Consider the following 25,925-nt stretch of genomic DNA (forward strand, 5'->3'; position numbering starts at 1 on the left):
TACTTAATGTTGACTTGCTTTCCAATGAAAAAGTTAAGAATGACAAAGTCTACAACGTCAAAAAAAAAAAAAAATCAGAATCTGTGGAGAAAAAGAGCAACTTAATTTAGTACGTTTTAGCATGTATGTGCCTAAGTCTCTTTTCCTATGATTAGTCACGAGATGATTACGAAATGCTGATTTATAGAAATAAACCAGAAAACTAAATAAAAGACAGGGTTTGAAATACCTTTTTTGGAGGAGAGGAGGAAAACAAAAAAAGACTAAAAATCGTGGGATTCAAGATTTATATAATAAAGCTAAGTATCAAAAAGTTGCTACTGCAAATCAAAATTTGTTGCAATGATACATTTTTACAAAAAGAATGGTAAACATACTTACAAACAAATTTTAAATACAGCGTTGACCTAATATACAGAATTTTCGCATAGGTACCTGGGAGTAAAATTTCATTACAGAAATTGGATTAGGCTGCTGGAAAAAAGGGAGAATCATAAAATTAAAGGTGTGAAAATGATAGTTTTCACACTTTCTGCAATTAAAGATTCAGATGGCTTGGTCTTTGATTCAACTAAAGGAGCATTTTCAAACTCATCAAAAGACTATGGCGAGTCACGTCAGGCATTGTCCAAATAGCATACGCTTTCAATTTTTTATGTTTTACTAAAACCATGATAATTTTCTATAATCTTCAGGCGTAGCATTCTTTTTTTATTAAAAGTTATTCATCATTTTAAACCGAAGGCTTGAATTTTATCTTCCATGAAAAATCCTGATGTGACTTGCTATTTATTTCTAGCAGGGCAATCCTAGACTGAAAAGACTGGAAACTCTAGTACAGCTGTTCAGAAATTCATTCACTTAAATCTAGATTATTATAATACACTAAGGTAAGAACCTTTTGAACAAATTTCATTCATTACCTCATAATAGAATTGCCATCTTTTGATGGCTTCATTCTTCCTCTATATCAATAAACATCAGATCACACACACTACTTAAATTGATCAACATGGCCGAGCAATAAAAATATCAGGACACACATTTTCAGTGATGTTTTTTCTAGAAGAAAATAAAGACTGATATTTCATAGTACAATCAATGCATTGTTGATACAGTACAAAAATAATTCTGATGGCGTAAATTAAGTACATAAATTTTTGTTTAGTTTTGTTCTGTTTTTTTAATTTTTTTATAATTTTTTACTCTCTTTTCGATAAGAAAGGCCATCAGCCTCAAGACAAAGAGAGGTGTTTTTTTTAAAAAAATTTGATTGCATTTTTCGTGTCATACCTCGTTCTCAAACAAAAAAAAGAGGAATAAGCGGAAAATGAAAAGGAGGTGACAGAAACACTTACAGGTAAATCAAAAAAATTAAAGAAAGATGAGCATTGAAACTTTTTAACAAAACAGTAAGATGTTCATGATACATAAAATTTTTCCTTTCCCAAATGGAGACATTAATACTGGTTTCGGGTTTTCCAGAAATCATAAATTGATAAGATATTTAAATACTTGAAGAAATTTATAAGCTATAGTCAATTGGATACAGATGATACTGTAAAAAAATACAGCACACATAGAATACGCTGCTCTAAAAGGTATTTGTCAAAACTTCAAAAGTATGATTTTCAATTAAAATCAGTGATGCAAAATTAATTTTAAAATTTAAAATCAAGAAGTAACTTTATTTTCTTTCAGAAAAAAACTCTTTTCGGGATAAAATGAAAATGACAAACTTGCACAAAGCTGTACTGAGTTAAGGATTTTGAAATAAGAGGATTCTCTGAAATATTTAGTATAACGTATCTGTGAAAATCATAACAAATCTAGAAAGATATCCTTAAAATTTAGTTAGTGATAGAATCTTTGTTTTCTTCTCCCTTAAACTTTTCATGAAAAATAAAAGCAGATGCTCCCTGAGAAGTTATTACCCACTTAAGAGTTCCTGACCACTTGATATTCTTTAAAGACACATGGAGGCAGCAAATCATAACTATCCGTGAAGCATTAGCCATTAAGACAATATCAATAAGCAAGGAAAAAAACAAAAGGATCAAAATTGAAAAGAGGACAAAAAACAAGTGAGAAAATTGAAAACTCACAGAGCATTTGGGCAAAAGCATTTAACAAGGACTTAAAATGAACTAATTATCCTCTCATGAAACAACGAAAATTGGGTTTGGAGATTTTCGCAATGAGAAATCTGAACAAAATATTATTGGAAAACCCATTCTGATTTCAACCAATACAAAATATAATCCGACATTAGAAAACAATGAAAAATAATATTCAAGGGCTAGTAGTATTCCCTAAGAAATTGTTCCGAGGAGTGATGGAAACACAAACAAAGAAAAATTAGAGAGCATGGCTTATATAAGAAATTATTTGCTATCGATAATAAACAGATTGCATTATGAAAAAAAGACAAATATTCAAAGAGAGGGGTGGCTAGATAAATTAAAGAAAAACATATTTAGTTCATTTCATATCTTTGGATAATTGATTCTGGGCTTTCGATTAATAATTTTCTTCACTGTTCACTAGGATTACGAGAAAGTCTGAGCGCTACTCAATCATTATCTTTTTGATCAAAGGGTATAATTAAGTCTTTGCAACAGTTCTTTTAACGTTTGATTCAGTTGTTCAGAGGAAGAAAGTAAATATTCAAACAAAAACAGAAAAAACAATTATGATTTCTTGCAAAATGAGACACTTGGTGCTGGATTGAGTTCTTACAGGGATTCTTTCTAGGATCAGTAGGTTCAGTGAGCAAAAATCAAAACTTTACCCTCATAACCTACAGTATGTCACTGAATTTGTTATTTGGCAGACATGAAAGCATACCCTGATGACTATTTCGACGACAAATGTTAAAGTACATGAAACTGAGTATTTTGAAAGCATCACATTAATTGAGTGAGTTTGTCAAATTATAAATGCTGTAACTTCCAAGACGTTTAAGAGGCAACAAAATAGAGATAGTCGCACTGTGAATGATCTATTTGATAAATGTCTGCAGATTCAGGGGAAAAACAGAGTCCCGTAAGGTTATGCTTGTGTGTGATGTTCTGAACACACCTTCAGATAAACTCAAAGTCTACGCATCAGTGTTTAAATGATGAGTGTTCTCAGACGCAAGGTCAAGATGTTAAAAATTTAAGGACTGAGTAAAATCAAAGACCAAGAAGAAACCACTTGTTTCTGTGCTTCTCTTTCAAAATTGATCCAGTCGTAAATTTTCAGAGACATACTTTTCAATTCTTACAATTTTTTTTTTTTTCAAGACACATGTTACAAATTAAAATATGAAAATAACTTGACATCAATATTGATAACAAAAACAGTAAATTGAACTTGGCTACTTTTTCCACACAAAGAAAGAGAAATTTATCTTCACGTGATCAACGATCAAAAATCTAATTTTTCACTTCTTGATAGAAGCCCACATATCAAAGTTTACACATCTTGTGTTGCGTCACTTGTTTTTGCTTACTGGTAAATGGGACCATTAAGTGACATTAATCTCAACGTATGATGTGCGAGCTCTGTCTCACAGTCGGCAAGGTCAAGCCAACTTAGATTTAGTCACAAATACCTTTGCTTGCAATGATTCAAGCAGCTTAAGTCTAAAGAAAGGTAGTAATTAACTAAGTATGCATATAGATAAAAATTACAAACAATACGTATGATTTGTAAAAGAGTTAACTAAATGATTAAATAAGTTTTTTTTTTGTTGAGAACTCTGTAAAATAATAAATAAATAAATAAATAAATTCATAAATAACAATTTGTAAATCTAATAAAAGTAGTGAACGGACTACAGCAGCTGCAATAGAACCTAATTTCAAAGATTTTCAGATGAATGATCAAAACAGTTCATGCGCATTAAAATTGAAATTCATTATTAGCGATGTATTTAAAAACTGAACAGGGAATTTTTGCACGATCTTCGAAAACGCTATTTGTGTAAAAATTTAAACTAAATGTCTACATTATTTCAAGTATTGGAATTATTTATGAAACAAAATAAATAAATCCGCTCTAACTTTAAGATGATCCTTCTGAGCTTGATGAGTTAAGGAGCCTAAACATTTTTCACACTGTACATGATACGGCTCCAAAATCGGAGAAAGAAAATTACGGTCAGCAAAGTGTGGAAATTGAATTTAAATTCACGGTAAAATTAGCACAGGTTGACGTGTTCTTTTCAGTAAAATATACGTAAGTAAAAAAAATTGAATAAGAGGCTTCATACGAGCCAAAATCAAGTTAAAAACTAACATCTAAGTACGGATAGAAAATACATATAAAATTAATTTTTTTCATGAAAGTTCGCAAAATTGTCTTATCCCAAATACTTGGGCAAAACTATAGTTACAAACTGCTTCTACATCCAACTATTTACAAACTAGGAAAATGGGTATACAAATTACCAATCTACAAGGCTGGAACGGCTGCCTTTTCGCTCTGCTCCGGGAGCTGCGCTACCATTGAAAGCCAATCCGCTGTTCTTACGTTTTTTCAATTCTGTAAACATTAAAAGTAGCATTATTAAAATATCTACTCATTGTAAAATGAACCATTTAATACGGTAAACAATTGATTGCTCCATAAAATTTCTTCATCCAATTTGTATTTGGTGCTTGGTGGATACATCAACAATTTCTGAATTTTACTCATCATACTCCATAAAATAAAATAATAAGAGTAACACATGACGCATCACACCAGAGGCGCAAAGCCCTTCATAGCATTGATACCGCAAAATGGTTAACTACAAGTATATGAGCCAAACAGATTTTTTAGTTAAAGAGAGATTAAAATTATCTGTTTTCATGTATTCACACCAAACAGGAAAGAATACTTGAACAGATTAGCAAAATTAATTTCTGAGTGTTGAGCAGTAGAATATTTTTGAGTGCTGAATTTTTCTTGAAAATGCTTGGACTAATAACATTAGTCAAAAAAAGAGATTGCTTTGGGTGAAATTTAAATCTTGTTACTTGCTGAACAGAAAATGTTTACTCTTTCCTCAACCTCCATTAAAAAAGGGGCAGACGATTTTAAAGCTCAGGGAATGAAAAATAAGACAAGAACTTACCAGCAATGGTTAAGAGAAGTTTTCGGCGAGCACCTAATGCATTTACACCAATTTCTTTAAGATCACAGTCAGATAACGTCATAAAGGTGTACAGATCAATTTCTTGACTTTTGAAAAGAGCTGTAACAAAATAAAATTCCCGTTTCTAACAAATAATTATAAAATCAATAAAAATCAAATCAGTGTTCCTAGGGGCTGCTATCGCTCATCTGCTTCAGTGAATTTTGTGTTGAGTGGCTCCTTCGAAAGTGTGCTTCAGGTGTTTGTCAACCTTGAGCCACAAGACTTTTTTGTAGATCTCATGCACCCATTCATAAATCCAAACACGAAAGACAATACTTTCTTTGTAAATACAAAATGAATTAAAATCATCCACAAAAAGAGGGACTTTCAATGCCAGAAAACTTAAAAATGTGACTTTGATCTCTTTGACTCTTTAACTGATTGAGAAAGAATTCACTAGTCAGGTATGCAGAAACAAACCCAAAAAATGTCAAATCAAACTGGAACTGAGATAGTACAAAGTTTGCCGTCCAGAGGTAATTTACGATTTCATTTGACATGTTGCGGTTCAAAATTTTCTCATTCATAAACAACTTTACACCCAATGTTGGGACAAGAATCAACTGGCCTGCTTGGAAATCAATCTCAGACTTTCAAGAGATTTTCCTGTCAAAAACACAAATTCCTATTTTTGTACCGGACTCGACGAATATTGCATCTCTGAAAAATAGAATTGAGGCACTGAGACCCTTCTTTGTATAGACAGTAAACAGTTTTGGAGAGATTATAAAACTTACGAATATATTTCTCAAATCCAAGGGATATGAATAATGAAGTGATGTCTCTCTCTTGAGCAGCGAAGACAGAGTCTAACGTCGCACCAGGTGCTGAATCAAGGTAACTGCTGACAGCAAAATTCAAATCGTTGTCAGAACAAACAGATGCAGCTGGGCTACTACTGTTAGCATCTTCAAGTTGAGTCTGGAGAGAGATAAACAGAAAATGAGACGCACATATTACCCCGTGTTAGCGGTGAGAAATAGATCAATGAGTTACTTTTCTGCAAGTAGAGCTGCTAGAATCATACTGATCACTAAAAAAGGCGGTAATTAGTAGTACGAGTTCACGTTTTCTTTCAATTTTTCTGCTTGATGAATTGAGAGAACTTCCGAACAGTGACTAGTTAAAGAAATGTTTACACGTGTTACAGAGCAGATCCAATTACTGAATATCTCGCAGAACTCTTCATCCATCTGAACAAACCTCGGGTGTAGAGTAATGAGAGTTTTATAAAAAAAAAAAAAAAAAAAAAAAAAAAAAAAGGTATTTTCAACTCACCATGGGTAAATTATCATTCATGAGTTGTTCTTTAAGTTTATGGGTGGGCGATGACTGACTGAATCCTAACCCACACCAGGAGGTTGTCGGAATGCGCAATCGACCAGCTGAAACATTCTGGTTTTGGACAGCTAAAATCCAACAGAGAAAAATTGCAAGCTTCATGAGAATAAACAGATCATGTGGCTCAAAATTAAGAGAAAGGAACGGAGTTAAATCAAGTTGGACTCGAGAATGGTAGGTTTCAGGCTTCATTCCTCCATGAGACTCAATTTTAAAGTTGGAGCTCACCTCCTACTACCACATTAAAAATATTTCTTCTCTTAAATTTTGGAAAGAAGACAATTTTCTGCGGGTGAAGCTCCAAACTACTCATAACTCATATTTTTTTCCAAAATGTGACTCAGTTCTTTCCTCAAGACCAATTGTTGACTTATAATATAAGCATGATGATATATTGCTGCCAGGTGCGTCCATTGGACATTCTGTTTTTATTTCCGTTTCATTCAAACTTTATAAAGGTGCTCTAGAAAAAGATAATTTTGCTGCAACGTAGAAGAAATGTACTTGTGCTTCATCAATTCAATGTTCTTTCTATTGGTTCAAGGTTATTTCTGTTCATCATCGAGATTATTTTAAAATTCCTACGCAAAATAAAAAATGCTACAGGAATTTGATTGTTTAGGTAGGATCAGAGAACACAGCACTTGCAAATTTCCAAGATTTTTTCCCATTTCTCCCATTGTTGCTTCTACAGCATTTTGTGAGGCGACAAAAACACTTCAGCCTCAGGTCTCTAAAAAAATTGAATGATTAATCAATGTCATGAGTGAATCAAGTTTTTAACCGGCAACCCAATGTTAATAATTCTAGAAAATGGATCAAAACAAAAGTTAATTTTTCGGTTCTATTTTATCTATTTTCTTGTTTTCTTGTCAAATTATTGCATGAATTCTGTTTGGATGAAAAAGTCTTACTTCGAAATGCTTTCATTTTGGCAGCATTGTAGTCCATGGATAGGGGGCGTTCAAAACCGTTCTCATCAGTGAGATTTGTTAAAAGAGAGGATAAATCTGAAAAGAAAAAACACAAACAATAGTAAAAAGAAAAGCCTGAGATAAGAACCATTTCAGCTCAAAAAATTTGACTTTCAACTTGAGATTCAATCATTTAGCCTTTGACTAAAATATTAGCCTTCAAAAATTTTAGGCTGGCGCAAATGACAAACACAGTTGACACTACATATAAAAGTACATCCCATGGCCACTGCACAGCCCGTGAATTAATTTAAATAGATTGGGCTCTTCTACAGACTATTTTCTATCAATAGCCGCAAAAATCAATCTACCGGTAGATCTTTGGAATAAACTGTGACAAAAAATGAACATTTACTTTCTTAAATGGAAGAATTCACGATATTATTGGATAATAGGAAACACGCTGAGTCATATTTCCAAAATTTGAGTGGAGTGGGCTCATTTAGAGGGTATCACTTTTCAATAGGAGCAAAAATCATGGAAATCGGCTCATAAAACGGTAGAGGGAACTGTGAAAAAAATGAAAATCAGGGGGTCAGAAAGCTTATAGTAATGATGATGATAAAAAAAGGATTATTTTTCTTAGCATGAAGAAAATTGACTTACGATTAATTGAAAGGATAACCCACTCACCTAATTTATTTTCTGGAGCACAAGGAATTGGCGAAACATTACGAGGACTGGCGGTAGGACTAGATAATGAGCTCGTGTTGCTACTAAGCGAAGAATAAGCTGTAAAAACAAAAAATAATCCATTTAAGCCAAAATTAACTCCTAGAGAGAGCATCTATTTTTACTGCAACATCTTTTTTGGTTCCAGTTTGTCAATTGGGGTAGCAAGAAAAGCTGTTATTTTCATACAAGTACTTCTTCTCGCAATCTTTTGGAGAAAATATATCAAGATAATGAGGACATGTCGACATTTTTTTAAAACATTTTTAAAACAGAAGTCCTGAGGATTGGCAAAATATATTCGTGAATCAGAAGTAAGTCAAGTGATGATATAAATTCAGAGAGTTCCCTTTTAAGACATACCTCCTTGGCAATCTTTGATGTCTGGAAGGGACAATGAGCTCTGTGATAAGATATCTTGATGATTCTGTAGAGTTGCGGTCAGCTGTTCTTGATGATGCATTCGCTGATTGGGAGAGAAAAATTGAGGAGCTAGGTTGGGCATCAAGGGCCACATTGATGATGGAAGCTGTGACAATTCGGATGGGAACACTTTGCGGCTGTTCAAAATGTTGTAATTTATGGGAGAAATATTATTATTTTTACTGAATCGATTGTCTAAAAGATTGCTGAGTCCAGCTCCAGGTGAGGTTGATAATCCTGAAAACAATCACATAAAAAAGATCAGACAATGTATAAGAGCGAGAAAAATTGCTAAATTATTTAACATAAAGCAAAGAGATGCTTACTTACTTTTGACTGACATGTCCAGTTGACTGATACAAGTCTTCTGTACATGATAGTCCAAAGCAAACAGTTCCCTATATATCTATGAAGAGTTCTATTTTGGTAAGATGTTGTTCAATTAGGATTATAGTAAAAGCCAAACCTTGTATTCTTCAGGACTTTCAAGGCAACAATGATCGCTGAGCACTAGTTGGAGCTACATTAGTTGATAGAAAGAAAACTTGGGAAAACTGTTTGTGATAATACTTCGTGGAAGAATTGTTGTTGACATCAGAAATTCAAGTGAGGGACGAATGAAAAAGTTTTATCAGATTTTAAACTCTGTACCGGAGAAATTTCACGTGAGCCTCTAATGAGAACTTGCTGAAGACAAATTACAAAGGGTTGAGAATAAAGTCCAATCATATTTACGTACCCGCATTGAATAAGTATGATGGAGTGGGTGATGGAATGTTGTAAGAATCGGGGATGACGGCTTTTATCGATGGTTCATTCAATTTTAATAGTATACGACGCGCTTCATAAACATTACCTGAAATTCAAAATTAAAGGATGAGTAAATTACAGTAACCATTAAAGAAGTGCTAAACATGATGACCTTAAAATACTAAAATATTTTGCAGAAAAAAACTGCATCTCAGTAGTTAAACACATTTGGTGTTTTGAAGAAGAAATTCCTGCACAATAAAACAACTATTTTACAGTTGAATAGATAAATTACTACTTGAGTTTTTGCCTCAATGTAACTTGTAGAAGACTCTTCTTTTTAAAGAGCATTGCTTGTCGGCTTATGATATCTGATAATTCTCCCACTTTGTTTTATTTTTCGATAATAAGTAAGTAATCTTCACTTTAACATGAAATTTTGAGTAAGAATTCTTAAGTTGAAACAGGAATTTTCCTTAGAAGTTTAAGAAAGACTTTACAACACTCTCTTGTTGAGAAAATAAACTTGGAAGTAAATTACCTACCTAAAGCAAATTTTATTTCTCCATCGGACACAGATTTTGTGTCGGAAATACCATAATTACATTTTATTTTGTTTCGGATCTTCTGCGTACGGTACAGTACATTCTCTGTTGGTATCCCAACGTGGACCATCAGAGCTTGGTCATCAAAGACCGGCAGCAAAAAGTTGTCTTCTGCTCCCGAGGTGGAGGTTGGGAGCTTCCTTTCATCTGATTGGACAATTTTTCGGTCGGCGACCTAACTGTGCCTCCTCGTGGCCTTGCGGGATTGTGATGATGTGAAATGAGATGAGTAATTAGGGTTTTTGTAAATTATGGTTTGTAATTAAAAATGTACTCAGAAATATACTACGTAAGTATACTATATAATCTCTTCTTTGATCGCAAGTACTGCTTATGCTGTCTGACACACCAATTGCATACCATCGGAAGTATCTCCAACCTCCAGCTTTCTTATTGGCAAGAAAAGTTGCAGACCAAAAAACCATATCCATCACCAATCGATGACCCGCCATTTAGGGAGACAAAATCTGTGTCTGATTGAGAAAAATAATTTGCTTCTACTTCACAATGCCTTTACATGGCTCTAAACATCTAAAAGCAATGAAACCATGAAAAACTTTATTTTCTTGCGACAGAGAAAAATGGGAGAAAAATGGGAGAAAGACTCACTGGCATTTCTTTCAACACCCCTGATGGACACTGAGGTGACGCTTTGTTTTGGTTTGTAGCGAACTGTGATGACAACATCCAATGTATGCATGAGTTCATTTATTTGCTCATTGGATATCATGGCTGTATCTCCTGTTATGTCAAACATGATAACCATTGGAAGAGAACCCTGTAAAAAAGGATGAATTTCAGTTAACTCTATTAATAATTTGAAGTAGCAATCTATTGCACAAACATTGAGAAATAAATCTTATTTCGCTAAAAAACACTTTTGCTTTCATTTTTCAGAATAAATTTGGACATAAGAAGGGATAGGTGAGAGAGACTTGATTGCAATGCAAAACTGAATTTGACCAAACCTCCATTTACTTACGAACAGTTCTAACTTTTACCTCACATCTGAATTCTGTAATTCTTTTTTTAACACAGAAAACCAATTCTAAAACTTTAAAAAAATTTCCCACTGTGTGAAAATTTTGTGCAGAACGACGCGACACAATGTTTGACATTGTCACTTTGACCTCTGACATAAAACAATGTTGAAAAACTTTCGAAATTTTCCTGCCTCTAAGGTTTTTCTTGATGTCATAAGGAAGTATGACCAGCCGAAGTTCTTTAGTCACATGAGGTCAGAGGGACTCAGGCAAGCAGTTTCCTGCGGAGTTTAACCTTCTGCCACTGAGGCTCAGACATAGTCAAAGCTTTCGGAGATTATGTAAATCTTTCCGAGACAAGGATGGAAAAAACTGAATCCTGACACTGACACTTACCAAAAGCATTTGTCTAGCAAGGTATACTTGATTTATACCTCCAGTGATCGTAACTGAGCTCTTCTTCAGAGAAGGAATATTGGGATCGTTGGCATCAGGAAACATAACTTGAACACCAGTGTGATGCATGATGGTTTTCAAGTTTGTGTTATTTCGGCCTAAGACTACAGAGTGATGAATTGGAGAAATTTCCATGCTCATGTGGACAGGCATCTGGTTCTGTAAAAAATGAAGAAGGTCAATGATTTGTAAGTTCACAATCATCATCCTGGAAAATTTTGAAAAAGTACAAGATCGTCTCAGAAAGTCAGAGACTGTCCTTGCCCAGTCTTGAAATGAATTAATCCAGAAAATTCTTCTCTTAGTGACCCATTCTCTCCTCCGTTATCTAAGATTGGCAGAGATGCAAAGAGGCTGTAAATTTTATTTTCTCTTTCCACAAAATTTACTTAGTTCTTTTGGAGGAAAAATTCTCTTGGTTCCTGAAAGGTGTTGTCAACCCTGTTTTCAAAAAATTCTGCAATTTTGCAAGATTGGAACAAAATAAGCTGACACATGAGCTGATGATTTCATATCACAAGGAGGCATCATGTTTTGATACACAAGGGCAATGCGAATAGAATTTCCCTATTTGCTTTTGAACACTCAAAAAATAGAATAGAAAATCAAAGTATTTCTTAGGGCGATCAGAGATGCACGCAAAAATGTAAGTTCATTGTGATGTTCCAAGATTTTCACTTATATCTCTGTTTTTGAGAGAAGACCCAAAAGTAGCGAAAATTTTAAAATTCCAAGTTCCTGTATAATTTTATGAGAAAATGAGGAAAAAATCATGCTACTAAATCTTCGTAAATTGTAGCAGCTTGTTTTCTTTCATTAAAAACGAAAAATTTGATCGGACAGCTATGTCGAACAAAAAATTTTCTAGCTCCACCCTTACAATACAGGGATTATTCCCTTTTTTTAAGAGTTGCATTGACTCGAGATCAAAACTTCAAAATTAAAAGTAAGCATATATTGGCGATAGCAAGGAGAACAATAATTTTTAAAAAAAAAGGAAAAATAAGTAACATCCTCTTAACAAAGAAAAAATGAATAAAAAACTTGAAAAAAGAGAAAATAAATAAGAACACTTACGGCCAGAGAGTCACATAATTTGTTCATGAGGACAATGGTTGCCTCTTTGACAGAGGCTAACTCCCACTCACACCCTTTGACGACCACAAGGGTTGAATGTAGTTTCGGTCTTGTGCGGAACATGACCTGAACGTTGTAAAGTCCTTCAACTTCCTTTATTTCTTCGCAGTTCTGTTCTGGGCATGGTTGAATCCCACCAAGCAATGGTAGTTCAAAACTGAATATCAGTGGAGTTAGCTCCTGAAACAAATCAAAGGAACAGTACGATAAGAGACAGGAGAACTGAAAAATGATAAAATTGAACACATTGAAACAAAGGAAGTCTATTGAAATAGAGGATCCATTCCATATATGTAGACTATTAAACTTACTTAACTTATGAATACACAAGAAAAAACACTAAGAAATGACCCAAACTGTATGTAATAAGGTGGTGAAATGATGCTGGGTCCACACCATTTGGCAGGGAAAACAAAGCCAAAAATTTCCAAATCTTTCAATAGAGCTCAAAATTGTTTTTCTTCTCTCATTGAAATTTTTGGAACATTTTGGCTTTGTTATCCCCGCAAAATGGTGTGGACCCAGCACTATTTCACCACTTTCTTATGAATAAATACATTCAATCCTGAGACTAGAGACCATGTTGATGAAAGGATTGTGAGAGGTTGAAATAAAAGCGGTTAAAGGTTAATTGAAGCTGGTCTCAGATATCATATTTAAAGCCAAAGAATTGAAACTACATGTTCATCGTCTATCTAAGGATCTTGGTTGCCAAAACTTGAGATAAAATTATTGACACAAAAACATGAAAAAGTGTAATCCATACTCTTGAGGGAAAAAAATGTCTAAGAGGAACATAGAGTCAAATACTGTCAAAAATATCAAAATTCAGCCAGTAAAAAATTGCCTGGTGCTGTGAGCATTGTCCTTTCAGACCCAACCAGAGTTATAGCAGTTGAAAGTTATAAGTTCAAAAAGCTATGTTTCACAAAACTTCAAAAAGGCTATTTAGAGTTTTCCATTGTTTCAAAATTAGATTTAGTAACCCAACTCTACAAAAATGGGTTTACTAAAAATTTTGCATCTGTGGCCTGAGGTTTAATTTCCTTCAGGCAGTCACATATTTTTCATTCTTTACCTGATATTTTCATTTAAAATTTTTTTTTCTTTTTTGACTTTTTCCTCCTCAGAATAGTGTAGCCCAGCACGATTCCAACATTCAGTTTGATGTTATTCACGCCATTATTTGTGTATTTTTTTCCTTTAATCAGACTGATCTGGTTACTTAAAGACTTACTGAAAAACTTACCCGAACTCGTGCTCTAGCTCTCTCTACACCAGTCATTTCTCCCGCGATGGAGATTTGGTTACTTTTCTCAGTTTGGTTAATACGGTTGGAGTCCGGAAAATGGATGTGACATCCAGTTTTCTCCATCACACTCTTGATAGTCTGTCCACCTTTGCCAATAATATGTGAGTGATCAGTGTAACTAACGTCCAGCTTCATAGTGACTCGGTAGCCCTGAAAACAATAATTTTCTCACCATTACTTAACTCATGTTATTTTCGTGAGAGGATATGAGTGAAAAAATAGCAACAGTGATAAAATGGCATTCCGAGTTATATATGTTCAAACTTTTAAAATGTTGGTTCACAACACTTCAAAATCTAGTTTTCCTACTATTGTAAAACATTCCTGTACATTTTGAATTTAGTAAGTAGTGTCAATTTTCTTTTGAATTGCCTAATTATCTTCTTGAAACAGGCAACTGATCTCAAACGTACGGAAGCCGTTTTTGACTTTTGGTAGCAAAAAATGGAGAGGAAAATTTACATTGATGAGTGGGTAAATTCCTCAAGGTTGATGCTAGGGAGGGCAGCATGTAATGAAAAGTCAATACATGTTTGGATATATTCTTAAAAGAACCTAACTGTAAACTGAAAGCAGAGGCCAAAGATGCAATTTTTAAATAAGAGCAAAAAGGTTTTTTTTTTTTTTAGTAATTTTTCTTTCTCATGTTGCCTCCGAGTGACTTTGCACATGCTGTGCTTATCAATAATCTCTTTTGTGAGAGTGAAACACTCACCTTGTAACCAGAGGAGAAGTTGATTACCCATGGCTGAAAAAGAAAAGTAAAAACAGGTTGAGATTAAACAGACAAGTTGCCAGGTTGACAGCTTTAATATAGGTAATTTTATAAATCGACAGGTAAACTGCAGAAATGCATACATTGGATTGCAGTGTTGCATACTTCCTGTTATACATTATTTTCTGAATAGAAAACTACACTATGTCATTTCTTGAAAACTTTCAGTGCTATTCCTTCTCTGAGAGAAGAATATTCTGTAAAAAGTTCAAGGCATGATGTTGGTTAAGTCTCCTCTGAAATGGATACCTAAAATAGGAACAGAGGTTTTGAAACACCGCAATCAAGAGGCACATTTTTGCAATTCCATCATTGTAATGTTTGAAAACATTGAGAAACTAAAGAGACCTTCATTGAGGAATCAGGAAGAATTGACAATAATGACAGGTCTACCACTCCAGAGAGCTGACTATACTTTTTGAGTGTTTTTTGTTTTGCAACAGATCTGAACACCTTAAGTGTGTGCTTTTTATTAATTTCTTTAAAATGGTATGACTGGCATTAGGTGATGTAGTGATGGAAAAATATTGCATCAAAGAAGATAGGAAACAGACAACAAAATGGCGATAAAAGATAGGAAGAGGTCAAAAAGATTGCAACATCTCTCCGAAAATAAGGAGGGAAAAAAAAGGAGAATAATGGGAACATTAAGAAAAGACATCTGGAGAGTCATCTGTAAAAAAATTTCAAAAAAGTGTTATGTGACGAGACATTATTTCTTTTTTCATTTCAGGTATTAGTTTAACCTTTCATTGACCTGACCCTTATATTATAAAAGTAGTCAACTGAGAATAACATGAAAATTAAAGAATATACTCACGCGTGTTTCTAAAATTGCTAAGATTTTCTTTTTTGCCTCGGCAACATCTTCAGTCCTACCAGCAATACGAATACAAGGGTCTGAAACAAAGAGGAGATACTAAGTTTTGATGGACTTGAGCCTCCTTGAACGAGGAATTCTTGAGATGTTTCAGCTCAATATTATGTTTTATACACACATGTTTTATTTAAAACTGTAATAACTTGTTAAGTAACCTCAAGTTTTATTGAAGTTCTCAATATTATGATTATGTTTTTTTCTATTTGATTTATGGACGTGTTATGATATTCACCCTTTTAAATTAATATCTTTAAAAAAGAAGGCAGAGAATTTTACAATTCCTGTTTTTTAAAGATCATCATCGTATTATCTAGCATTATCATGTAAAATTAATGCAATTCATCTAGTTTTAGTTTTAAACCATGTAGATACATACAAGGAAATACTTGTAGTTACGTTATATTTAAATAAAATTCTTTAAAAAAAAAACCTTTTAAATAATAAAAATCTGATGGTGCTTCAATTTCTTACTAGTGCGAGTGTGTACCAATATTTACTATGCTGAAATAGTGGATACCTTTTTTAGATTTAGCTCCTATTTTCAATTTGACAGGCCAGACTATACGAGTTTCAGTAGATTCCATAATCTGGAAAAGAGTGAAGCAAAACAATTAGTGGAGGTGTGATGACAAAAATCGAGAAATGCACCCTGACACCCCTTCACCCTCGTAGTAGAAGTAACACCTGAGTTAGGCTCTAATGGATCCAGGTTTCTCAACTTTCAATCAACAATTGCACTGCGCTTAGCAGAAAGGGACCAAGCCGCATTATCTCTTGCCAAAATTAAACGAGCAATTTAACTTTTAAAACAGACCGTTTGTGCGCATTTTTTGCAAAATTTTAGGGGATTTCCCTCATACAATGCAGAAAATTCACAGCAGATTTGCAAAAGAATCCCTACAACCGTTTTCATGTAAAAAATTAGGTAAATTTCCCAATGGAATGTGGCAATAGCTAATATGGCTTGGTTTCTTTCTGCTCACCGCACTCCAATTTTCCCTATTATCTTGAAAAATAGCCTTTCACTGATTTTACCACCAATGTACTCTGCCGTGCTGAGTAAAAATGCTGTAAAAACATTTGAACGTTGCCTTTACTTTGATAAAAAGTTCATTTTTGAGGAAAGTTACAAGTATTTTTCCTTGAAATTCTCAAATATTTTAGTATCAAGCACGATCAAAATTGTTTGAAAAAACTGGAATAAAAATGTTTGCAACATATTCTTAGAAAGTTCGTGTTTTATCAAAGGAGATTTGGCATCGTTCGAAGGTCCAGCAGGTAGCATTGCAACCCAAAGTTTGCGGATCTTCGACTCCTCTACTCCCAACCGCAACCGCTGTATACACGAGTTTCACTTTTACGCAGGTTGCATGAGTTTTCCGACTTAAATCAAGCTGCACGCTACCGTTAAACACACTGACACTTATCATCTGTTCAACCTCAAGTTGCGATACCAATACAAAGTGCGTGACACAATAATTCAAACGTCCAAGTCGGTGAAATTGCATAGACGCCAATTTGAAGGAGTTTCCAGTCTCCAATAAAGCCTCAAGGAAGGAACATCCGTCTGTTACACTGCCTTACTAGTCGGAACAAACCTAATGTGACTACATTTCGTTCGATGACCTAAGTGTAAAAACACGTGTCTTTTCTGCGGTGTTTCAAAATATTTGCTAGAAATTTAATATCACCCAAACAAGTCGACATTACAGCTTGAACTATATGGACAGGATATTCTGCTAACAGCGAAGAAAAATCAGGGGAGTTTTCAAGAGAATAAATTGACTGGTTTTCCAATAAAAATTAAGTCTGACAGGAAGTCTGCAACGTCGCAAACCAAGATAAACGGTTCCGCACCTTGGCCACCGATTTCGCTTATTTCCCTCAAACCATGCTCAGCCGCTGACACGCCGTGCACGACCTTCTGGCAAAGTTGTTGATTTTTTCCCGAATTTCTGAAGATACCGATTTTTGCACAAAATAATCGATTGAATTGAATTGATTTTTTGCACGAAATAATCGATTAAATTGAATTAATTTTTTGCACAAAATAATCGATTAAATTGAATTGATTTTTTGCACGCGATTTTGCAGCTGAATGGATTTTTTATTCACGAATCGAAATTTTCCGATTTTTTACGAACAAGAATTTTACTCCTGAATAATTAAGGAAGCAACAAGCCTACATTATTCTTCAAAACTGAAGGAAGCCGTCGCAATTGCTCCAATTTAAGGGACACTGAAACTCAACGCTCAATGAGGCGAGAATTTAAGAAAAACGGACGGCACAATTCTCATCCTAAAAATCGATTTTTTATTCAGAGTGATTTTCTTGAAAATCGATTTTTTGGGCTTGACTTTTCTGCGAATAATCGATTTTATGGACAAAATTGACACTTTCGATTTAATCAATTTTTGAGAAAAAATCAACAACACTAGGTACCTTCAGGTCAGGGCAGTGTAACAGACGGATGTCCCTTCCTTGAGGCTTTATTGGAGACTGAAAACTCCTTCAAATTGGCGTCAATGCAATTCACCGACTTGGACCTTTAAATCATTGTGTCACGCACTCGGGCAGGGGCGGACTGGCCATGGGGGCGGGGAGACGATCCCCTCCTAACAATTTGCCGCGGATGTCCCGAAGGGGCCCCCGCGGCGAAAATTTTTCAGGTCATCGTTTTTTTTCCCGTAATGTTGTAATTTTTCTATCCTTCTCAGTCACGAAAAGGTCCCGAAATCCTTGAAAATTTGTCTCTGAGAAACACGAAAGGTCACCTAAAGCTTATGTGATGAGGGGGCCACCGAAGAATCCTGAGAATGGGTTATTTTGAAGTTCAAGTACTTTAGAATTTAACTCAGATAATGCTTAAAATTGAAAATAAAAAGTGTTAAATTTTCAAAATTTTCCGGGGAAGGGCCCCCTGACCTTCTTAGAAGGGCCCCCGAAAGACAGGAGGGGCCCCCACATCTAGGTCACCTTCTAACTTTTCGACTACCAGTCCGCCCCTGCACTCGGGTCTCGCAGCAGTCACAGCTTGAGGTTGAGCAGATGATAAGAGTCAGTTTGCGGGAGCCGGCATGCTGCAGCAGTATGAGAGGATGGGTGCTCATTTTCTCTTCCATTCTGCTAATTTAATAAGATTCCAGTTGAATTCAATGAATTCAGTCATTATACTCCGCCCACTCTCGAAGAAACCAGAGTTATTATTTTTCTTTCGATGACATCGCAGATAACCCGTCCTGAGATTCCCTCAGCCTCGGCTACTTGTAGCTGTCTACTTGGAGAGGGAACAGCTAGGAACAAAACTTAAAACTGAAAAAAAAAAACTAAAAAATGCCCTATGTATCAAAATAGACCATGTTGGCCCCCAAAAAGGGTCAACTATTGAGAGCAAGGAAAGGGGGAGGGGGTGCCCTATGTATCACAATTGACCATGTTGGCCCCCAAAAAAGGGTCTACTATTGAGAGCAAGGAAGGGGGGGAGGGGTATCACCATACCATCCCATCCCCTCCTCTCCCCTCCCCTAAGTGCTCTCTAAAAATGACGCCTTTGATGCATACAGATTTTTGGCTGAGCAAGAAGATAAGTACAGTTGCAAGACGTTCGATTTCCCGGAATTGCTGAAATCGTAAACTAAATGATCAATGAAAACAGATTACGTTTTAACTTACATTTTGGAAAAATACGTCAGCTGGCTCTAAATGTTCTTCCCCTGTTAAAAGAAAGAGACAAAAAAAAAAAGAATTATTAGGATGCAGATATACATATTAGACGGTGTATTATTTCAACATTGCATGCACGCAGACCTATACTTAGTATACATACTTAGAACTTAGTACAAATAGGTACTCAGAATTAGTGGGATTGAAAAGAGTCCACGCCGGAAAAATGTGAACATATTCACTATTCAGACTGCGACAGAGATTTGCAATTACCTACGTGTCTTTAGTTTACTTTGTACTACTTAACAGTAAAATGCAAGAATGAATGATGGTCGATCTTCCAGCTGTCTCGTCCTAAATTTGCTCCAACTCATTAGGCATGGGCACCCAAGTATCATTCGAGAACAAATCATAGAATTAGTTTTGAAATATAATTTAGGAGGCGGTTTCCTTATTCAAACGTGAACCGGGGAAAAATTTAAATGCACGGTGTCTAGTATTCTTGACTATGCTTATTCCTTGATTTTCAGGACTTCATTCCCTATGATGTAAACCCGACGGTTTCTCTCGACTCTCACTTCTTCGGAATTTTCTAGGGAAAAGTACCTAATATGTATAACTCTACAGAGTTCCAGATAAGAACATTGATTTTTTTTTCCTAGCAGCAGTAATAGTTGTATCAAGGCTTCATCTTTCAACCGATTCTCCGGCGCACATTCGAATTTTCAATTCCAAAGGCGTTCCTGATGTTCACATTATCCGGTCAATGTAGATTTCCTATTATTATAACGATTCAAAGCTTGAAAAATGTCATTCAAGAATAGCGACTCAGGTGTAATAACATAAACCTTAATAACAAAAGGTATTTAAAATTTCCGCAAAATTTGAAAACAAAATGATCTCTTCGCGGTAGAAGCAGAAATTCCTGGTTTCTGGAACAGGTTTCCAATGTTTCCCTGATTTTTCTTGAAACATATCATTCCTTGGATAATTCCGGTTATATACCGATCCTGGACACCATGTTCAAAAGGGATAGATTGTGGAGGAAACTATACAAATGATTACACCAGGAACATGAAGTACTCAAATTGCCCATAGCTCACTGATTTACATGGGTGGAACTCGGAAGGGGGGGGGGGGGGTGCCCGGCCCCCGAAATTAAATCGAGGCCTCCCGAGAAATGTGACTAAGGATTTGGCTAAATGAGTGTGTGACATGTCTCGCAAGTTGGAAATCGTGATTCGATTGAGTTTTCTGCAAGAACAGCTCAAAACTGCTTCTAAGATGAGTCAACTTTCCAAAATTTTCCCAAGGAGCCCCCCCCCCCCGAACCCCTCTTGATAACAAGGAAAATCCCCCGAACCCTCCTTTGCAGATGGAGGAGTCCCACAAATCTCTCTTGGTGGAGTGTCTTTCAGCACTAGCACTAAGATTTGGCTGCTACTACTGTCTAAGACTCCATGGACATTTGGAACCAAAATGTTCATTGGTTTTTCTGTAAAAGAAATTTCAAGACAGCGAGGATTTGGAACGCTGTCCTTTCAACGATTGACCTTCATCGATAAATAGAATACCTAAGATTTAGATGTATCTGTCGCGGACAGTAAAAAAGACGTTGAGTAAAAAACAAGTACTTAAAATAATAAAATAGAGCGCAGTGCTGATTATCATGCTTGGAATTCAAACAGACGTTTGTTCTCTTCTTGAATGCATAGTAATGGTGCTCTAGGTAATGGTACCAATTATCACACTCTCAAGTTCGTGTTTTGGAATCGGCGACCTTAGTTGGGTTTGGTTCGGATAGGCAACTAAACTAACAGCCTGGCAAAGCGTAGGGTATCGCCCGGACTGAAGGCGCTCCAAGCCGCGTTTGTGCCTTTTAAGTTCAAAATCAACGACATTTTTACTATGTCGATGCGAGTTATTGCAATTTGACAAACTACAGTTTGTAAATAATACCAATACTAACACGCATACCGCTTGCTAACTGCCCGCGATTGCTAACTGCCCACGAAAAAACGATAACAACTAAGGAATCGACCCGCTGGATTGTGAAGTTTCCGAAGGACACTGGACGGAAAACCAAGAAAAGCATTTAGCGGTAGCTATAGTTCGTCATGTGGACGCAATTTACGAGAATTCTGCCGTGCTGTAAGGAAGAACGCCGTATGAACATCAGAGAGTTGCCAAATTTCCTTCGATAAAATGTTTATTTTTGCGGTAGGTTTGACTATTTTTCCTTGAAATTTTCAGGAACTTCAGGTAAAATTGCGAACAAAATTATCTGAAAAATTGGAAGGAAAATACTTATAAGTTTACCAGGAAATTCGTGTCTCATTAAAGGAAATTTGGCAACGCCTGAAGGTTCATACGGCGTTTTTCCTTAGCTCGGCAGAATTGGCCTGATTGCATTAGACACTGCCGTGTTTGTTGTTACCTAAAAATTTAATTCTTTTAAGTTAAACAAAAAATCAAGCAGGTTTCTATTGCGACCCTAAATAATTTGGAGGAAATTCCCACGTTTTCGAGGCGTTAGGTGTTCTAATTCTCTGCAGCTGTAATAAAACATGAGAAGAGTCGATACAAGCTGGAATGCAGTCAATCAGACTGTTGTTCTGATCAAATCGGTTCACTTGATACAAAGTTCTTTACGACTTCCTACGCATGATAAGCTCTAAAATTCGAACTTTCCTAGGGCCAAACCCGCGACAAGATGCGTTAATTCCCCAGACGAAGGAACCTACCTCTATTTGAAGGTTGCAAAATTGACTCAAACAATTCACTTTCTGACAAGAATAAACCTCCGCAGTTTTCCTTCGAAGTTTTTACCTGATTTCTTTGTGAGATCAGAGGAAATTTTCAGCTACAAATTCATTCCTAAGATTCTTCTAGTAAAAATTCAATTTGCGAAAAGAAATTTGGCAACATTGAAATGTAGTTACGTTCTTTCGTGGGAGAATCGACGACTTTTCGGAAAAAGGGGTAGAAAGTGAAATCTGTAGCGTTTTTATACACATGATGTATCTTGGAAATTGTAATTAGATCAATTTTTCGGAGCACAGCTCAAAATTGCTCCTATGACAACTCTATTTTTCTAAATTTGCCAGAGAAGCCCCCCCCCCCCCCCCCCCCCCCCTATGAGCTAGGGGAGTCCTAGAAACCTCCTTCGATGGAAGGACTTCCTGTATCCCCCCCCCCCTTCCGCTTGATGCGGTGTCCTTCTCTGCCGTTCTAAGGAAGAACGCCGTATGAACATTCGAAAGTTGCCAAATTTTTCTTGATAAAACATGTAGTTTTGACGACATTCATGCACATTTTTCTTTGAAATTTTCAGAAGTATTAGATTAAATAGCGTACGAAATTGTCTGAAAATTTTGGAAAAAATATTCACAATTTTCCCTGTAAATTCGGTGTTTAACGAAGGATATTTGGCAACGTCTAAAGGCTTATACGGCGTTCTTCCTTGGCACGGCAGTTCTACCCTCTCCCCGCTGGGTTTCTGGTTCCGTCTGTGGATCGGAGAGAACTTTCCTTTCCTCGCCGACCGGAAGATAAGACGGATGAAGAGAATGAAATTCTTCCGAATGATAACAGTTTGAGGCACAGCGTCCACACACACGCAGTTGCAATTACGTTTCCGCCTGTTAAAGTGCAGACAAATTCTCTTTATAGCCTTACTTTTATTCGTACAGGGTGATCCTATGGCCCTGCGCGCACCACCGCTGTAATTTTTGAACAAACTGAGACAGCCACTTGATATTTGGAGTGCCCAAGCAACTAACTACTGGACCCCTTGAATTTTGGATCCTCTCGGGTGTAGCACCCAAAGGGTGGGGGGGGGGGGGAATGGGGGCACAGATCCTAACTCCTTTTTTTGACAGAAGCAACCTCTCTTTTGGAATATACATTAATAAAACAAACATAAAAAATGCTGAATTTTGATCCAAACCGCTAGTCTCTTCTGTCTGTCGCCGTTTTAAGATTGCGACCGAAAAAAAAAAATTGGCAAAATTCAACACTATCGGGCGACAATTTTGGATTGCTTCCGATGGCTCACTTATTCAAAAAAATCCGTACTTGTTCGATATCGCGGACTTGATTATTCTATGATTCATCCCATCTGAAAGAGACTGTTGATCTGTGTAAGGGCCGGGAGGGGGGGGGGGAGGGGCGGTTCATACAGCTGTAGCCAGCTTCTGATACGCGTTTCCTTCCTTAAATATAAATTTAAATAATATACTGATATTGCTGAATCAAGGAATGGGTGCTCAATCCTCGTTTAAAACACGTTCTATATCCGAGTGGATAATAATGAAATCAAAAAAATTTTAAACCTCGTGAAAATTCTCCACGGTTTCAGATGGAAATCTGGCACAGCGCCTGCTAAAACTAATAAAAGTTGCACGGAAAAAAAGAAAATAGAAAAAAATCGTTCCTTGCTGCCCTTTCCTTATTGGTACCCGAGGTAAAAGGTCAAAATTTTTGAGTAAAAAGGGTTTTTTCAGTTGTCGGGTCTGTGATAGGATTTCAATTAGGTAAATACGAAGATAAAACAGGTCAGGATTTATCTTCAAAACTATACAAATTTGAGGTGTTAACATAGCACTGTCGAGGCCAATTTGATGGTCAATCGATCGATCAATGGATAATACTTATTTGGATTTTGAGAAAATAAAAAATCTTCAAAATCTAAATCACGCTGTCGTATACCGTGCTTTACTATACTTCATCGAGGAATCCTTTGAAAATACCTCCGAAAAATTGTCTGATAAATTTTGTATACATTGATACCTGATGCACTTCAGAGCGATGCGACTCAGAATTTTCGGGAAAAATTCTCAGAATCTAGAAATTGTCAGTTGGTCGATCCATTATCGACTCGTCTTGAGAGTGCTGTAATTTTTTGGTACTTTAAATTCCAAAATTTCAACATTTAATGGATGTTTTACGGTTTTATGGATGTTTGGATACTTTTATTGAGTTCGTCTACTCTCAAGCCCCACCCCTTTTAGGTCTCACGCGCCGAGATAAAAGGTGCGGATGCACCCCTAGAAGTTAGTCCTGAAACTCCCACAAAAAATGAGACTGGGCAGAACGATAGATTAATTACTTTTAAAGAAAGGAAAGCGAGAAAATAATTTATGGAGGAAAGGAAGTCCCAACTCACCTAAAATCATACTTTCGAGCTTACGGCGATCAACCCGAAAACGGTCTCTGGTCAGGTGGTCGACGCTAGGCAAGCCCAGTCGGAACGCAAATTCCTGGAGGTCCTCGCGATTGTCGCTGAGGCTGGATCCACAGCCAGAAATACTGGTGCCGGCGTCGGAAATCACCGATTGGGTGTCGGACGGTTTAACTTCAGGCTTCATGATTCCTCTCATTATCTTGAAAACTGAAAAACTTGATTCATTCACTACGCGTTTTTAAAATCTGCTATAAACGAAAGAGCTGCGAAAACCGACTGATGCGAGACTTTTTTAGAGGAAAAATGAAAAGTCGAGGAATGGAGAGGTGAGACAGCGTTGGGTCAAAGTACCGGGTCCAACAATGCGGCTGCCTCGGGGAACGCAACTCAGGACGTTATGAGTGCTGCGCTTCGACTGAAATTCGGACGAAATGCGCAGTGCGCTGAACTGATAGGGTAGGTATCCATCCTGTCCGGTGCCGAAAATCTTCTTATGCGCAACGCAGTAATTTTCTTCCGCGCTCGCGCTGAAAGCGAATAGAATTTCATCCAGGTGCACAGCTCGGCATCATTTTGGTTTCTCTCATTGTCAGTTCCTCGGTTATCAAACCGAGGAAGGACAGTGGGTGGTCGAAGTTACCAGTTGAGAACATCATTTCCGGGCTGATTGCTTCTTTTGCAGACTTCCTTTGCTTTGGATTTGAGGCCTTGTCTCGCCGAAATGGCGCGACTGAAAAACGTACGGAAGAGGAGACTGTTAAACCTCCATCTTACACCCCCAGCTTCATTATCAGGCTCAAACGAAACTACCATGGCAGAAATGAATGATTTTCTTTTAGTTATAAAATTTACTACGTCTTTTGAGGGGGGAAAGTTATATTCTGGAGAGATGAGGGAGGTGGGCTTCCCCCAAAAATGTTTAAAATAGGACTATTTTTACCCGATCTAGCCTGATTGCGTTTGACATTGCTCAGTTTTTTCTCATTATTTCCTTTTACTGTAGAAAAATGAGCTTCAGTAAGTATGGCTTACAAAAGCCCCTGTAAATTTTCCTTTGACAAAGCACAATGTTGCTCAGTTTTTCGTAGGAAAGGTAAAATATAAGAGAAAATTTTCGCACAGTCGCTACATTGCAACTGGAGGGTCAAGTGCATGAGTTTTTTAAGTAACACTTTTTAAAAAATCGAGCCAAAGCCGTGATCGGAATCCTGACAAGGTGCTATGAAAATATCAAGTCAAAGACATAAACATGCGGATGAGACCGCTAAAAACCACTTGTGAAATATGAGAAATATCCTTCTTTTAAAAAAATCATATCCACAATTTCACCTTTGACCTCGAGTTTCTCAAAATAACAAAATATGCACACAACCTGATTTCCGAGATAACGGCCCGCTTCAGACTTTCAATTGAATTTTGAGGCTTTGGAAATATGTAAGTTTTAATTTCACGTGAAAATAATTTTGCTGACCGACGACAGGGAAAAGGACTTCAATCCACAAGAACTCAAAAATGAGCAATTGATATCAGAAAATAGAGAAGTGATCTGAGAAAATTTTTGTTGCTGGGAAAATATTTTTTAACTTTCCAAGGTTCAGTAA

The 25,925-nt window shown here is 36.3% G+C and overlaps 1 protein-coding gene across 1 annotated transcript; it reads right to left on the minus strand.

Annotated features, from left to right (window-relative positions):
* Positions 1-270: 270 nt before the first annotated feature.
* On the minus strand, positions 271-24,770 carry BicC (protein bicaudal C). Its single transcript, XM_019054441.2, has 17 exons — positions 24,307-24,770; positions 19,149-19,189; positions 15,993-16,062; positions 15,416-15,495; positions 14,536-14,568; positions 13,758-13,970; positions 12,449-12,688; positions 11,312-11,530; positions 10,542-10,710; positions 9,317-9,433; positions 8,518-8,814; positions 8,116-8,214; positions 7,423-7,518; positions 6,446-6,576; positions 5,905-6,088; positions 5,105-5,224; positions 271-4,530 (listed from the first exon to the last, which is right to left on the minus strand). Exons 1-17 carry the CDS (start codon positions 24,518-24,520, stop codon positions 4,433-4,435), a joined length of 2,421 nt encoding a protein of 806 aa, XP_018909986.2. The 5' UTR covers positions 24,521-24,770; the 3' UTR covers positions 271-4,432.
* Positions 24,771-25,925: the final 1,155 nt, after the last annotated feature.

Source organism: Bemisia tabaci, chromosome 3 (assembly GCF_918797505.1).
Source record: "Bemisia tabaci chromosome 3, PGI_BMITA_v3".
NCBI lineage: Eukaryota > Metazoa > Arthropoda > Insecta > Hemiptera > Aleyrodidae > Bemisia > Bemisia tabaci.

Bases quoted from the DNA above. Each gene is read 5' to 3' on its own strand.
- BicC (XM_019054441.2), bottom strand. From the start codon at position 24,520: ATGAGAGGAATCATGAAGCCTGAAGTTAAACCGTCCGACACCCAATCG. The intron at 12,689-13,757 runs GTAAGTTTTTCA...GATTTGTTTCAG, and splicing joins GAGCTAGAGCACGAGTTCGG to GAGCTAACTCCACTGATATT. The intron at 10,711-11,311 runs GTAAGTGTCAGT...CCTTTTTTACAG, and splicing joins TTGCTAGACAAATGCTTTTG to GGTTCTCTTCCAATGGTTAT.